Source organism: Phyllostomus discolor, chromosome 7 (assembly GCF_004126475.2).
Source record: "Phyllostomus discolor isolate MPI-MPIP mPhyDis1 chromosome 7, mPhyDis1.pri.v3, whole genome shotgun sequence".
NCBI lineage: Eukaryota > Metazoa > Chordata > Mammalia > Chiroptera > Phyllostomidae > Phyllostomus > Phyllostomus discolor.
In genome coordinates, this window is record NC_040909.2 from 137,266,654 (window position 1) to 137,281,784 (window position 15,131).

The 15,131-nt window shown below is 67.6% G+C and overlaps 1 protein-coding gene across 2 annotated transcripts in view; it reads right to left on the reverse strand.

The window, feature by feature from the left end:
• Positions 1-8,741, reverse strand: part of AGO2 (argonaute RISC catalytic component 2) — a 55,439-nt gene extending 46,698 nt beyond the window's left edge. For both annotated transcript variants that reach the window (XM_036031451.1, XM_028533883.2), the window contains exon 1: positions 8,545-8,741. In XM_036031451.1, the coding sequence (XP_035887344.1) occupies positions 8,545-8,566 (22 nt within the window). In that variant the 5' untranslated portion in view covers positions 8,567-8,741. The remainder of the gene's footprint in view (positions 1-8,544) is intronic.
• Between the last annotated feature and the right edge of the window lie 6,390 nt (positions 8,742-15,131).

A 15,131-nucleotide genomic window follows, 5' to 3' on the forward strand; every position in this document is an offset into this window, starting at 1 on the left:
ACGCTCCTGCGTTTCTCAGCCACCTCCCGTGCACTGTACGCAGGAGCGAGCAGCTCCCCCGCCCTGCCCCCTCCTCCTTCCTCATCCTGGTTGTCAGCGAAGCCAGCACCCCTCCCCCCGCCCCTGTTCTCAGATGCAGCCACCCGGGACCAGCCTCTCTCCCCCCACCCCGCGGGTGTCCTGCCCCCACACCCTCCACGGACACTCATCCGGGCACAGTGTGAGGGCACAGGCAGCCACGGAGCCCCGGCGCGGGGGAGCCCCCGTGGGCAAGCGAGCAACAGCGGCCGGTGTTCATACCGCCCCCGCCCCAAAAGCCCAGCACAGCAGAAGCTGCCTCAGCCAAGCCTTTGGCCCCCCCCCGACGCCCCCTGCAGGAAGCCCACCCAGGACAAAGGACACGCTGGGGACCCCAGAAGACGCATCCGAGACCAGGCTGGGCGGTGGCCGGCGCCACAACCAGAGAATCGGGAGAACTGGGGAGCGGAAGGCGGGCTGTGGACCCAGAGGGTGCCGTGGCTGTCCAGGCTGGGGGTGGGGCAGCTGAAGGGCACGGGGTGTCCCCGGGGCGGGGCAGCGGCGGTGATGCGGGCCCAAGTCCGTGAACGTGACGGAACACACTGAGTTCCCGCTTCCAATGGCAACCGAGCGCCGCGCAAGTTCTCCCGACAACACTGTGGTTTCAAGGAGAGACCGGGCCCTGACCAGCATGGCTCCGTGAGTCGGGCGTCATCCCGCAAAGCGAGGGGTGGCAGGTTCGATTCCCGGCCAGGCCAGGGCCCGGGTCGGGCCCGGGTGGGGGCAACCGCACACTGGTGCTTCTCTTGCACATGGGTGTTCCTCTCCCTCTCTTCCTTCCCTCCTCCAGAAATAAACAAATAAAGTCTTTTTAAAAAGATACTGAAGAGACATCTGCCAGTCATGCCCAACAGGGCCTGACTCGGACCCCGGCTCAGTCGAGTGTCACAGCCCACCGCCGTGAGGAGCGGGCAGACCCAATAGCGCCTGCGTGCGCCAGGGCACCGGGGGGGTGTGGGGGCCTCGAACCGGCAACTCGGGCTCCGTGGGCCAGGAGAGCGGAGGGAGGAGGCAGGCAGACGGCCCTGCTTTGTAGTTGTCTCACGGAATGTTTCCACTCAAGCCCCCACGGGAGGCCCAGGGCTGGGCCCCGGGCTCTGACCGCACAGGGGCTGGGAGGCCTGGGGCTGCGAGGGGCTGGGGGGCCTGGGGGGTGGCATGCCGGCCCTCCCTCCGGGCGGACTCCAGGCCTCCACCCACCCTGCTCAGCCCATTGGGAACAGCAACCCCGGGGATCCGCCTCTCCTCTCCTCAGAGCCTCCTGGGCCCAAAGTCCCCCCCAGGCCATCCGACCTCCCACCCCCAACACTGCACCTGCCTCCCCTCCCAGAGTTCCTGGAGTTCCGGCTGTGCCCTCGGCACCTGGAAGCACCGGCGCTGGCCGTTCCTCAGGCCCCACCCCCGCTCACCTTGGCCTCCAGGCCCTGGGGCCAGACACTCTGTCACTGCCTCCCCCACCCCCTCAGAACATCCTGTTCTCCCCGCCCACCTCCCCTCCCCTCCCTGGCGCTGGCACTTCACCCCCCAGGGCACCAGATGCTGGAGCTCAAGGCTCAGCTGGGACCACCCGTCTCAGGGGCGTGGGGACGCCTCCCCAGTCCGACACCGTGTTCCTGAGCGAGCCGCGTCTCCGGTCAGCTATCGGGGCGCGCTCCGCCCGAGGCAGCACGCAGAGGGGGCAGGGCACCCCAGCGATGCCCACCACCCCGGCCAGGGACGGGGCCACTGCAGCTCCGTCACCACGTGGAAACTGCAGGCAGGACGGTGACTCACTTCCGCCGGGCGGGGTGGGGCCCCTCCTCTGGAGGCAGAGCCTGGCACGCCCCAGGCACAGCGGGTCCCCACCGGCCCCAGCCCCGTCCCCACGGCTCTGCCAGGAACAGGTGTGCCGGGCGTCAGGGCCGGTCCCCCCTCCCCCCGCCCTGGACAGAGCACCTGGAGAGCGTTCTGCATCGGGGATGCACACCTGACGGTGTGCAGCCTAGGTGGAGGGAGCAGGCTGCACCTGCCACCTGCCCAAGTGGGCCCCTCTGAGCAGCTCCGCCAGCAGGGGCCCCTGGGGGGCAGAGCGGCTAGGCCGCACCCCCCGCCCCACCCCCGTGCTGCCAGGGTCCAGGTGAGGTCGGCCCGACCCCCAGCGTGTGCCGGGCTCGTCACAGGGAGGGAGGGCGTGCCGTGGCACATGGCCCCCCGCCCCCACGACGCCCGGGCCCGCCCCCTCCCTTGCTCCTCTGGTGGCATCAACTCTCGTCCCGGAGAAAGGCCAGCATGGCCACTACCTGCTGGCCGCAGAGCCCGGGGAGCCCTCTCTCTCGAGCCCCCGCTCCCTTGCCGCCGCTGGGACACAACGGCACTGAGGACTGAACGCAAGCCCCCCGCCCCACCGGCACGGGAGCCCCCCCTTGGTCTGTGCCCGAGACTCAAGGCAGCCGCCGCGCCAAATGCCCCCCCCCCCCCCGCCCACCACCGTGGTGTCTCGGGCAAGCCCAGTGACAGCCATGCTGGCCGAGCCGGGGGGGCCCCACAGCACGGAGTGCGCCCCCACGCCCCCAGAGAGAGGGCCGTGGGCCGAGCCGGCACCGGGCCCTGGCCATGTGGGGTTCCCGCTGCTCCCCCAACCGACCAGCCTGATGGTGTCAAGATAGATTCCCAGGGAGCCTGACCTCTGAACCCCAGCGTTTCCGCCTCTGTGCACCTCTGGGTGCCTCCTAGAACCACACCCAGAGATCACCTGCCGAACCACACAGACCGGACTCTCCGGGGTAAGGCTGGGCCTCACTGGGGTCCTGTTTGCTGCAAGACGGGCACAGAACGGGGCTCGCTGCGACTCCCGCAGGCTGGGCAGTGACCGCCAGAGGCCTCCTCTGCCCTGAGTCCAGGGAGGTTCGGGTGGGCCGCACCCAAGGCACCTGGCACCACACGCGAGCCGGACTGGAGTGTGGTCCTTCTCGCGGCCCCCAGCTCTCTCAGGAAAGGGACGGCAGGTGCTCTTAACTTCCGCCGTCCCCTGGCACAGAGTCCTCTTCCTCCGGGACACCACAGTCTCCCCTTCTAGGCGCGTGCCCACGGCGCCGGCTGGCGACCCCGCTCTCCCGGGGGTGCGCCCAGCGGTTCCCGGGCGAAGGCCTCACTCTGCCCCGGAGCTCAGGAGGGTGCTGTCCGGGGCCGCCCCCGCTCGCCGCCCCCCTCCGCGCCCCCACGCACCCCCCACAGCAGGACGGGCCCCCAGGACCTCCTCGAGGCGCAGTTTCCTGGGTGTTGGGGCCGAGACGGGAGAAGCCTTCAGGCGACTCTGTGGCCAGCTGCTGAAGGTGGGCACCGCCCCCCCCCCCCGGAGCCCCGTCTCCACCTGCCCTGCCCTCCCACCCCTTCTCCGGCGGGGCCCCCTCAGCCTCCCCGAACCTCAAGCTCACGCCCACGTGCTACACGTGACTCCGCCCCCAAAGCAGCTGTGCATTCGTCGTCCTTGTCTGTTAACGTGTCACCAGCTGCCAGGAAGCCAGCTGGACGCAGGGTGACCACCCCGCACCCCATCAGGGCGCCGGGTCAAACATTCAACGACTGGGGTCACCCAGACCAGGAGCAGCCCACACCCCCTCTCGTCCTGGGACCATTTCCTCTGGGGGAGGGGGGGGGCGGGCTGGGCCGTGCTCTCCGTCCAGGTTTAGAGACAGACGCCTGGGGGCGGACAGGACAGACCCCGCGCGGACCCCCAGACCCTCGCCTGAGGCCCCAGCCTGCACGGCTCGGCTCAGGCCCTTCATCCTCACGACCACCGGGGGCCCACCCCCCCTTCCCAGGCACAAAAGCTGAGGCTTAGGAAAGCTACGAAACTCTCCAAAGCCACGGAACTGGTGGGGGCAGCGTGGGGGCCCAGACATGGGCGGCACCGCTGCTAACAAACCACCAGACGGTGCGGACGGTTGGTGCGGACGGGAGCCACCCCTGACCCCCAGCCGGGGTGCCGTGCCCGGGGCGCCAAGGCCCGCGCGCCCCCCAAGCCCAGTCACCTCGCACGCTGTGTGGCCCCTGCAGCGCGCCTGCAACTTCCCCACGGCCCCTCCTGCGGTGCAGCGGGACCACCCCCCAGAGCACGACTGGTTGCGTGACCGCCGCCCGCCCAGCACGCGGGCCTCGGGCAGGCCGAGGCAGGCCCTTCCGATCGTGAGGGTGCAGCGTGTGCGGAGCCGCCGAGGGGCAGCAAGACAGCGGACCACACATCAGCCCGAGGCTCAGGGACGCTCGTGGGCAGGGAGCCGGCCCCGACCTGTTCCTCAGCCCCGGGCAGGCCAGGCGGCCCAGGGAGGTGACTGCGAGCGCCTGGTGCGCCTGCCAGTCTCCGGGTGGGAAGGCCAAGGGCGGTGACGGGGCACAGCCCCCCCGACGACAGGGGAGAGTTGCGCAGAGAGCCGGCACCAGGCTCAGGGTTTCACGCATCCAGGGAGGACGGCGGAGAAGAATCCTGTCGTGCGGTGCTGTCTGAACTGGCTGCAGGGCATGGGCGGCCCACAGCCAGCGCCCCACCTGCTGCTCGGGAGGCTGGGGGACCGGGGACAGCGAGCTGTCGGGGGGACTCGGGACCCCCAGTGGGGGTGAGGTCTGGTCCGGGCCCCTCGGAACTGGGCCACGCAGCAGGAGGCGCGTTGGAGTGTAATGCGAGTGAATCATCCCGAAACCATGCCCCATCCCCGGTCAGTGGAAAAACTGTCTCCCAAAAACCAGTCCCTGGTGCCAAAAAGGTTGAGGACCACTGGGTTGGAGCAGTGACCCGACACGCCAAGGCTGCAGGTTCAATTCCCGGTCAGGGAACATGCAGGACTCAACCAGTGAATGCATAAATAAGTGGAACAAAAAACCAGCATTTCTCTTACATCAATAAAGAAAAAGTTTTAGAAGTTATTCCCAGCTCATGATGTTAAAAAAAAAAAAGACATAAAACCAAATTTATGCGAACTTTTACTAAAATTCACGATCTGAAACGACCAACTCTAAACGTGCTTCCGATGTGAGAGGACGTGACGGTGGCCCCGGGTTTAGCGTGTCCCAGCTCCGGACGGGGCGCTGAAGTGCCGGGGGCGGGGGTGACGGGCCTGGGACCGTCTTTCCAGCACTGCGCGAGGAGGGGGGGCCGGGGGGGGGGCGGGTGTGAGGAACCCGGCGGCCGCCCAGCCTGCTGAGGGGAGGGATGGTGATGCCAGGGGGCTGGACCGGTCCCCTGCCTGTCGGGTTTTAAGTCAGCGCACCGCGGGAACTATTTTCAAAAACCAAGTGTTACGTTTGTGAAGGTTTCACCAGAGCAAGTCAAGAAACGAAGATGTGTTTTGTCAGACTGGCAGTCACAGGAGGGCCGCACAGCCCGTTACGAAGAACAAACCGGGCGTGGCGCGGCTGGCCGGGCGTGGCCCCCAGACCCAAAGGCCCAAGGTCCTGTCCCAGGCGGGGCACACCCGTGCGGGACGCAGCGGAGCCCTGATCTTCCCACAGGGAGGCTTCTCTCCCTCCCTTCCCCCCTCCCCTCCCCCTCTGAAGTCAATAAAAGAAAAATAAAAAGAATAAACCCCTGGGCGTTGTGAAAACCCTTGACACTGAAGCTAGAAACAACAAAAATATTCTGCTCCTTAAAACCACATAGGTTTCAGGAGCCGAAGCTTTTACATCTTTTCCTTAACCCCTTATTTAAGTCCTTCTTCAGGGTCTGGGACAGATCCAAGGGGGCTTGGTTCCACCGCCCCACCTCCCAGCCGGGGGCAGCAGGCTGCCACGGCGGCCCACACACACCGAGGGGGGGGCCAGGCCACACGCCCACCGAGATAAGGCAGGGTGGGGGACAGTGGGGTACGGGGGTGTCAGAGCCCACGGCCCCTTCAGAGGACTCTCAGACAAACCTTGGGGGTCCCGGGGCTGCTCTGCAGCAACGGGGGCGGGGGGGGGGGGGCGCCCCACAGCTAAGCCGGGAAAAATCAACAACGGCGGCTGCTGGGACAGTTAAGTGGTTTTAAAAAGTAAACTACTACGTCCTGTCCTGCGACGACGGTTCAGAGGCACTGGAGAACCCGCCCATCCTAAACCACTGCCTCTTGTGAACAGTTCAAAAAACTCGAAAACAGTAACACACCTGACTCCGGAGTCCAGACACTAACTCACGCGGGCGACAGCACTTGTAACAGACATCACACAACAGACCTCCCGCGAACTCTGCTTTTCACAACTCGGTTTACTTAGTAAGTTGCTTAATTGGCGTGTTACAACAAGGGGGAGCGAAACTACCTGCAATTGCTGTACAGGCCAGATCGAACGCCTTCTCATTCTCCTGAGTTGGGAAACTCATTTAAAAGTTTCACCGAAGAGACACTTCCAAAAATTCCTCTTAAACAAAATCAGGAGCCTCGGCGTGCACAGGCAGCCTGCCCAGCGTCACCGTGGGGCGACCCCGGAGCACTCACGCAGCCTGGACGTCGGGTTGGCGCCCGTCCTGCCACCAGCTGAGGACCGCCCACCAGACGGGCCGATTTCCTCAGCCACAGCTGTCCGACGCCAGGGCAGGCTCATCTGCGAACCACGGGGGCCTGTGCCCGCTGTGCCACGACCTGGGGACACCCCCAGAGCAACAACGGTCTCCCCAAAGCCGTCAGTGACCAGAGTGAGCCCACAGCTCAGGAGGGGGTGAGCCCACGCGATTTTAAAGAGGAGACAGAGAGGATACGGCAGGGGCAGGGCGCAGGGGGCAGGGCACCGGTAAGGTAATAAGCGCTGCCTCCGAAGCTCCGGTTTCAAGGATGCCTGTGCGTGCCCACACTACGGCCCAGTCTGCAAGTAACAGGTATTTCTCACTATGGGTCAAGGTCAGAAAGACGGACCGCTCCTTCCCTAAGGGGAGTATAGAGTCAGCTGGGGAGCAGACCGTTGTCCCCATGCCCGCTGGCCCCGCGACCTTGCCAAGGTCCTAACCTCTCCGGGCCGCCATTGCCTATGTTTAAGACGACCCCCGCCGACTTAGCGGGCTGTCCAGGGGACTCCAGGATGCAACACACAACACGGAAGCTTGACCTTCCTCAAGGTTCCTCACTTTTTCCAGGCCTTCGACTTTCAAACTGAGTCTCTGGAAAAAAATGGATGTGCGGTGGCCAGCACTTGCTGGGCGCTCCACCGGGACGAGCAGGGAGAGCCTCGTGCAAGGGGGAGGGGCCGCCACCAGAGCCTCAGCAGCCAAATCTGCCCCCAAGGCTGGGACGCCAGAGACCAGGACCCTTCCCCGCAAGGCAGGAGTCATCTCCCGGGTGTAAGGTTTAATAAAGCCGTTCTGTAACCAGCTTGCTGACTTCCCGTAAAAGTTGGTCAGGCTCACCCCTGAAGCAGCTCTCTAAGTGACACCAAAAAAAAAAAGACACTCAGAAGTCCCAGGAGCAGACAGAGCTGTTTGTGAGCAGACGCAGCAGCAGGAGACACGGTCAGGAACCGGAGTGGGTCAGGAGGGGCTTCCGGACTCCGGATTTGGAGGTCTGGGACAGGTGGGGCCCGGACCCGGGGGGCAGGCGGCGGCGGAGGGCCCAGGGAAGGAATGCACCCAGCACAGGGCCAGGACCACCTAGCGCGGAGCCGGGCGGCGCCCGGCAGGCGGACAAAGGGGACAGGCAGTGCCCTGTGCAAGCGGCAGGGCCAGCGGGAAATTTAGGAGCCACGTGCCTGCCGGGGGACGGCGAAAACGCTCCACAACACTAGACCCTTTTCTCGGCCCACCACGTCGGCCGCCCTTCTAAGTGTGCATTTAAAGGGGGGGGGGGTACTGCTTTTAGCACTTCAAGTTTTTTAGAACTTTTCCAAAGACAGAGAGGCTGACTAGCAAGAAGGGGCGCTAAGGCACGGCCGGCGGACCTCCTCGCCTCTCCCAGCCCATTGTAGAAGGCAATTAGCACTTGAATACGGGGGCGGCGTGTCTGGAATGAGAATGGGCCGCAGGCCGACTGAGGGTTCGGGGTGCCGCCGCCCAGCCCTCCGGTCTGCAGCCCTAATCCCCGCAGGCGCCGGCCAGCACCGGGCATCCGCAGCCTCGCCTTCGGAGACGGGGGCCGCAGAAGTGCTGGCAACCAGCAAAACGAAACTGAGCGCGCTCCAGGCCGCCGCCGCTCCCGCCGCTCCCGCCGCTCCCGCCGCCTGCTCCCGGACCCGGGCCTGCGCCTCCGCGCCCGCGCCCCGCGGCCCCGAGCCCGGCCTGCCCGCCCGGCGGCGGCGCAGCGGCCCAGACGCGGCCTCGGGCCTACCCGCGCGGGCCCCAGCGGCGCGGGAGGCCCAGGCCGCGCGGGGCGCCCCGACGACTCGGCCCGAAGAGGCCAGGCTGCGGCCGCCGCCCCGGGACCCGCTCCCCGGGCCCCTCCGGCCCGGCCCGGCCCGCGCCCGCCAACCGCCCCCCGCCCCGGCGCCGCAGGGAGGAGCGCGAGCGTCTGGCCGGCGCCCCGCGCGAGGACTCACCGGGGCCGGCTCCCGAGTACATGGTGGCGCCGCCGAGGGGCTCCGGGGCCGAGGGGCGGCCGCGCGCGCGCCACGGGCCCCGACGCCGCGAGCCGCGAGGGAGCCGCCGGCCGCACGATCCGCCCCGGCGCGGCCGCCTCGCCAAACAGGTTTACCCGACGCGGCCCGGGCGGCGGGCGGAGGCGGAGGCGGCGGCGGCAGCGGCGGCGGCGGGCGGGGGGAGGGGCGGGGCGAGCGGGCGGGGCGGGGCGAGAGAGCGGGGGCGGGGCTTGGAGGGCGGGGCGCGGGGGAGAGGGGAGGGGCTGCGAGGCCGGAGGGAGGCCGGGCGCGCGCTCGTCTGGGGGCCGAGATGGGGGCCCCGCGGGGCGGGCAGGGATCCAGGGCGGGGCCGGGCTGGGGGGACGCGGGCGGGGGCGCTCCTCGCAGCCACTAAGATGGGCGACGTGGCCTCCTCGGGGCGGAGCGGGACCAGCACAGCGTCACTGCCCGAGACCCGGGGGGAAAACGAGACAGCCCGGCCCTCGTCTCCCCGCCGCCTCCCGCGCGCGTGGGAAGCGGGGTCTGGCTGCTCCAGGGTGAGGGGGGCACATGACCCTCCCCAGCGTCACCCCCGCCCCCGGCCGGTGCGCTCAGTCACGAAGCTGGCCTGGGGCTGGACTCCACGTTGGCGCCCCAGCATCTCAGCCTGGCTTTTTTTTTTTTTTTTTTTATTAACGAAACCTGAAGGTCGGGAAGCTTGCTTCCGATCCAGAATGCGAACTTGAGTGCGTCGGGCCCTCGCACGCGACCACAACGCCCGATAATCCCCAGGCCAGCACTCGGGCCTCCCAGGCGCCTCCACGGCTTTCTGTGCCTGCCCCGCCAGGGCCGGAAGGGCCTCCGCCTAAGCAAACCCTCCGTCCCTCACGCTCCCCTCCTTGGTCCAGCGGTTTTCTGGAGCTGGTTCCGGGGCAGCCCGCCCGCCAGCGAGGGCCTGCTTTCCCCTTAATGGTGGGTGACTAGAAGGCGAAGGGGAAACCGTGCCAAGGTGCCCACCACCTGCAACATCCCCTCGCCCGCTGGCGCCTCGGCCCCACAAATACGTGATATCTGCGCGTGGGCTGCACGGAGCTGCGTGCTCCCGGGGGCCAAGCCCGCCGCCAGGGCGGACTCCAGCCCTGCCTGCAGGGGGCTCCCCACTCAGCAGGGGCCTTGCAAGCCTCAAGGGCTTCCAGAACAAGTGCAGGGAGAGCAGCGGTTCCTCCGGGAGAAACTGAAGGGGACACCCAACTCCACCAAATCACCGCCGTGGACCCCGGTCCCCGGGGCCCCGTGGGCCCACCCCCCCCCCTCAGACCCCCACCCCCGTCCTCGCCCAGGTGGCCCAGGTGGCCCAGGTGGCCCGAGGAGCCCCTGAAGCTGCTCTCCGGGTCCCTGGCTCTCCGCCTGGCAGCCGTCTCCTCTGAGCAGAGATCTGATTTGGGCCCGCTGTGCTCGAAGCCCTCCCCTGGCCCCACCTCGCTCTGTGTGGGGTCCAGGCGCCCCACCGAGCTCCCAGTGCCCTGCGGGGGCAGCCCGGCTCGTTGTGCCCGGCCAGGGTCTTCGGCTCCACCACCTTCGGGCTGCTTCTCAGCGTCACCGTGAGGGCGGGCCGGGCGCATCCACTTTGGAAAGCAGTGTTGGGCGGTGGGGCCCTGGCAGGACAGAGGGCAGCTCCAGGGAACATTCGCCGGGACAGGACTGGGCACCGGGGCTGCCCTGCAGCAATAGCTCCGGAGAGCGGCCCCTGTTCCCGAAGAGGGGCCAGCCGGACGCCGAGCCCCCGGTCAGCTGGTCAGCTCCTCGCGGCCCACAGGGCAGTGACATGGGGTGGAAGAGTCCACCAGCCAACTGCATAGCTCGCCTTATTGATGCTCCAGAGCCGGGCTCAGGGCTGCAGCATTAACAGCCAGAAGCTAAACAAAGACAACATGTAAGGTGGTCACCACGAGCGGCAGAGCCGTGGGTACCGCTGGGGGAGGGGGCGGGTTCTGCTGAGACCAGGGGGCCCTGGGGCTGGGGCGGGCGGGGTGGTCCCTCCTCAGATGTCACGTCTCGTGAGCTGCGCTCGTTCTTCGCGTCCTCCTCTGTGCCTCCGCCGCCGTAGTTCACCACCGAGACACTTTCCTGTCCCGGCCGTGCCTGTTGTCACCGCGGTCCCCACCGGCGACTCCCAACCGCGGCACCACAAGAATTCCGAAAACGGGCAGCACCTCACTGTTGGGTGACCTCTTTTCCCTCAGACTGCCAAGTGAAAAAACGACAACACCCAACACAATAGCCGTGGGACGTGAATGAGTCCAAACCACGCCCTTTTTTTCACATCGGGAAAAGCTGTTTTGGGTGGTCTGCAGACTCTGAGGGGTCCGTTTATGTGCTGTGACATGAAGAGGGCGAGACTCGCGGCTCTCCGCCAGGCACGGAGCTGACGCCCGAAATCCCCCAATGACTCAACTTCGAAACCTGCGGCTGCTGGCACCTCCCGCCTCCCACGCCCCGACCCGGTCTTTCCGCGGAGCGCCCTACTTCGGAGCGCGCACGCCGGTTAAGTTTGTGGCCAGGGTTCCTTCGCAGGCCAGGCAACATAGTGTCGCCCTGGCATTTCTTTGTGTCGCCTCCCCGCCGAGGCCGACGGGCAAGCGCGACCCCTGCTGGCGGAGGGGCGCTGGTCCAGGCTCTGGGTGGGATCCTCCCTCTGCCTGGGCGTGGCCCCTGCGCCCACCTCCGCAGGCCGCGCCCTCCAAGCCGGTGTTGAGGACCCGCCCCCTTCCTCAGGTGCCGGAATGCAAACCAACTTCCTCCTCCGGAGCTGCTCTTCCTCCCTCGCCCCCAGCGGGGCCAACACTTGCTCCCCGCCCGCCCCCCCAAGACAAGCCCAGACGCCCTGCGTGCTCCTCTTCCGCCACCAGTGGTCCCCGCGATCCAGCGGCCGCCAGCTCCTCCAGGCCTGCACCCAGTGCTCCGTGCTGACCACGCAGGGCGTACTCGGGGGTCCTCTGGGGCCGGGCCGCTCCCCGCAGGCACCATTCACTGCCCCGTACCTGGGGGTCTCTGTGCCGAAACTGCAGGGTCCTCCGGGCTGGGCGGTGCAGAGCAGCAACGACCCGTGGTTCGCAGCGGCAGGGAGCCACAGCGCCCTCCTGTGGTCACCACGCCCACACACTCTCCACCCCTAGGCCCCTCGCTCTTTCTGGGCCAGCGTGCAGGCACTGGAATAACTTGTTCTAACGCCGTGCCTGCACGCGGTCAAGAGGGGTTCCGAAGTCAAATGCACTGGGAAGCACGGAGTTACAGGCCACCAAAGGGACCGACTGACTCCGCGCCTTCTCAGGGCCTGGAACAAGTGTTAAGCACGGGGCTTCTACAAAGAGGAGGGAGGGAGGGAGGGGAGCCTCCGGGAGCGGTCCCAAGCCCACCTGACAACAGAACCCTCTGACCACGGGGCCCCCTCGGGTCCCAGGAGCACGCTTTGGGAGACTCCGAGTGGTGGACCTCTTCCGTGGCCCCGTCCAACGCTAACGTTCAAAGACCCTCTGGACAAAGACAGCGGCTGCCTGTCTCAGCTAAAGACGGGAGGGCGTGGAGGACCGGGGAAGACTTCCAACGCACGCCTGCGCCATTCCGACCCGCGGACCGGGTGTGAGGCGAGGCCACTCTGCCTGGGTGCGCCCGGCAGCGGCTCCGGCGAGGGTCCCGGTGACCAGTGCCCCCTCCCTGCTCGGCCTGGGGGCCACGGGCACCTTGGTGCTGCGGGCGGCGGCGCCCCCGGGACCCCGGAGTGCACGGGGCTCGTTGGAGATGCATCCGGGGACACGGTGGCCCCCGAGTGAGGAGGGGACGGCCCAGGTGTCCCTCCACAGAGACGCTGGACACTCCGCTGCGCAGGGGCCGCAGACCGAGCGGCGAACTGCACACAGCAGTAGCAGGAGGACGTCGTCGGGACCCCGGGCCGGGCAGGCAGCCCTCGGGCTTGCCAGCGGAGGCCAGTCCGGAGAGAGAAGGGGGCGCGCCGGGCCGAACCAGCAGGAGCGCTGGAGCTCTGGCCAAGGCCTGAGAGAGGGCCAAAGGGCAGCCCAGGGCGGGAGGGCGCATTTGCACGCCATGCGTTGGGCAGAGGACCCGCGTCCGGGGCACTGAAAAGACCCTCGGAATCCAACAGTGAGAAGGCACACTCCTCCTAGAACCTGGGCAAAAGACCTGGACGCACCCGTCACCGAAGGGGAGACCCAGGACTAAGGGGCCCCTGGAGACCCCCCTGACCGTTAGGGAAACGCGGACCCCACGCAGACAGCCGCACACCTGTGGAAGGGCCCGAGGGGCCAGGGGCGGCGAGTGCCAGACGCCGGAAGACTGGCTTACGTTGCGCCACAAGCTCCAGTGCACCCCCCCAGAGGTCTCGGGGGTGGATGTGGACGGCGGGATGGACACACACCAGGGCTGTGCGGTCGCCACCGGCCCCGATGGGAGTGGGGGGGGGGGGGCAGATGTGGCCTCCAACCCTCTTTCTGAGAAGAGGGTTGCCAGGCGTGGCCTGAAAAGGCAGAGCCAAGCGGGCTCCAGTGTGGGACTGGCTCCGGCCCCCGGGACGTGGTGCGGCTCCAGCTTGGCCACCTCCCCACAGCCCCCCAGGTCGCTGGGAGGAGCCCCCTCCTGCTGCTGCGGGGTGGTGGGGTGGCGCTGGGGCTGCCTGGCCGCTGGCCCGCAGGTGCGCGGTGAGACAAGGAGCGCCACCGCGCAGCAGGAGCTGCCTGGGCCTGGCCACCAGGGGCTTCTCAGACGGTGGGAGCTGACACAGGGGGCCCTACAGTGCACACGTAACTGCTGTCACACACGGAGCCCCTCGAACACGGAGCCGGAGCCGCTGCCCCAGGGGGGCCGCCCTGACCGCTTGCACCCCAACCTTGGGGCGTCGGAATGACCGGGGGCAGCACCCTGCCCCGAGGAGCCATCTGCGAGGACGAGAGTGCGGGTGCCGGGGCCGCCGGCCTGAGAGTTAAACACGCCCCGCGGACTCCCCCTCCCTGTGCCGCCCCGTCTGCGCCGTCCTCCTGTGGGCGTCACCGTCCCTCCCCGTCCCATCCGCACCCCTCGCCCCTGTCTCCTCAGAACAGTTTGGGCTCTACCTGCATCAGTGCTTCCTAATAGCTCCTCTTTTTAAAAAAACGAAACTCACATAAATGCTAGTTGCCTTTTTACTTACTTTGTGACACCTTTCTACTTCTAGGTTAACATTGCAAATGAGTTGGAAAGGCTAAGAGGAAAGTACGGGGGTCGGCGCGAGGTGGGGGCCACCCAGGCGGCGGGGCTCGGGCGAGAAGGCCCTTTCCTGGGCCTGATGTCGGATGCCCCTGCTTCAGAGCCGCCAGGTTCAGAGCCAGAGCGGGTTGGGGAGCTCAGACACGTCCGCTCATCTACAGCTTCGCCAATGAAACGCTCTGGAAGCTTCTGTCACCTCTCTGCGTCAGCCCTCGTCAAGCCCTTAGCCCGGCACGCTCAGTGCACGCAGTTACGGAGAGCTAAGGCGCTCGCTCACGGGCTCGCTCGCTCGGCGGACCCCCAGGTGGAAGCCCTGGGCCGGGCGGACACGCTCCGTGTCGGAAGGTGGCTCCACTTGGTGCTCAAACGCCAGCACGCCCTTCCAGGGCGACACCAGAGCCCACCGAGCACGAGATCCAGGCACGCCCGTGTTTCACGTGCGAGACTGCGGAGCGCAGTCCAGAGCGAGTTGATCAAGACCCGGCGGAACGGGTGTATCTGTGACGTGGCGTGCTGCGGGAGCAAGAAGCCAGACGGAGGTGCCCTGCCGCAGGACCCAGGCCCGGCGGCCCGCGCTGGCGCTGCCAGGCACGCCCGGGGCAAGGAGCACGGCGGCGGCACGGTTTCCGGTGCTGTCAGGACGGATGCACGCTTTTGGCTTTGAGGTTAATTAAATGAGGATCAAACAATCGATCGGTGTGAAATCAAACAATTCCACTCGCTTTGATCCGCAGGACGCCCAGCTGTTCTCGGGGACCAAGAGGAAGGCGCTCGCCACTCTGGTGGCGGCTCGCCCGTCCCACCTCCCTCCTGCTGCCAGGGCGGGCGGCACCGTGTGTTCGGTGAGACGAGCACTGCGCGTGTCTGGGACTGGTGTCTCCCTGGTGCCCGTTCACCGTGCGAGAGACCGAGAGACGCGGAAGGCCCAGCCGCTTTCAGCCGGCGTTCTCCTGAAACTCGGGCCCCCCCAGCAGACACCGCCGCTGGGCTCCCCCGAATCGTCGCTGCGCCGAGCACCGGGCCAGACTCCGAGAGGCGCCCCCCCCCCGCCCAGCGGCACTCCAGGGCCCAGGGTGCTGGCAGGTAGGGTCGGCCTCACTCGGCAGCTCTCGGTGGCAGGGTGGGGTGCGGTCCCCCAGCAGCACCGAGACCCCAGGCCCCCGGCCTGCACCCCGTGGGCAGGGCCCTTGGCGGCCAGTGTCCCGTCCTCCGGCTCCCATGCCCACGCAGCACCGCCGGTCCCGCCTCCAGGTCCTCACGACCAACGTCCGCACGACGGAGGGGCCCCTTCCTCCCGGACTCGCAGGGCACGC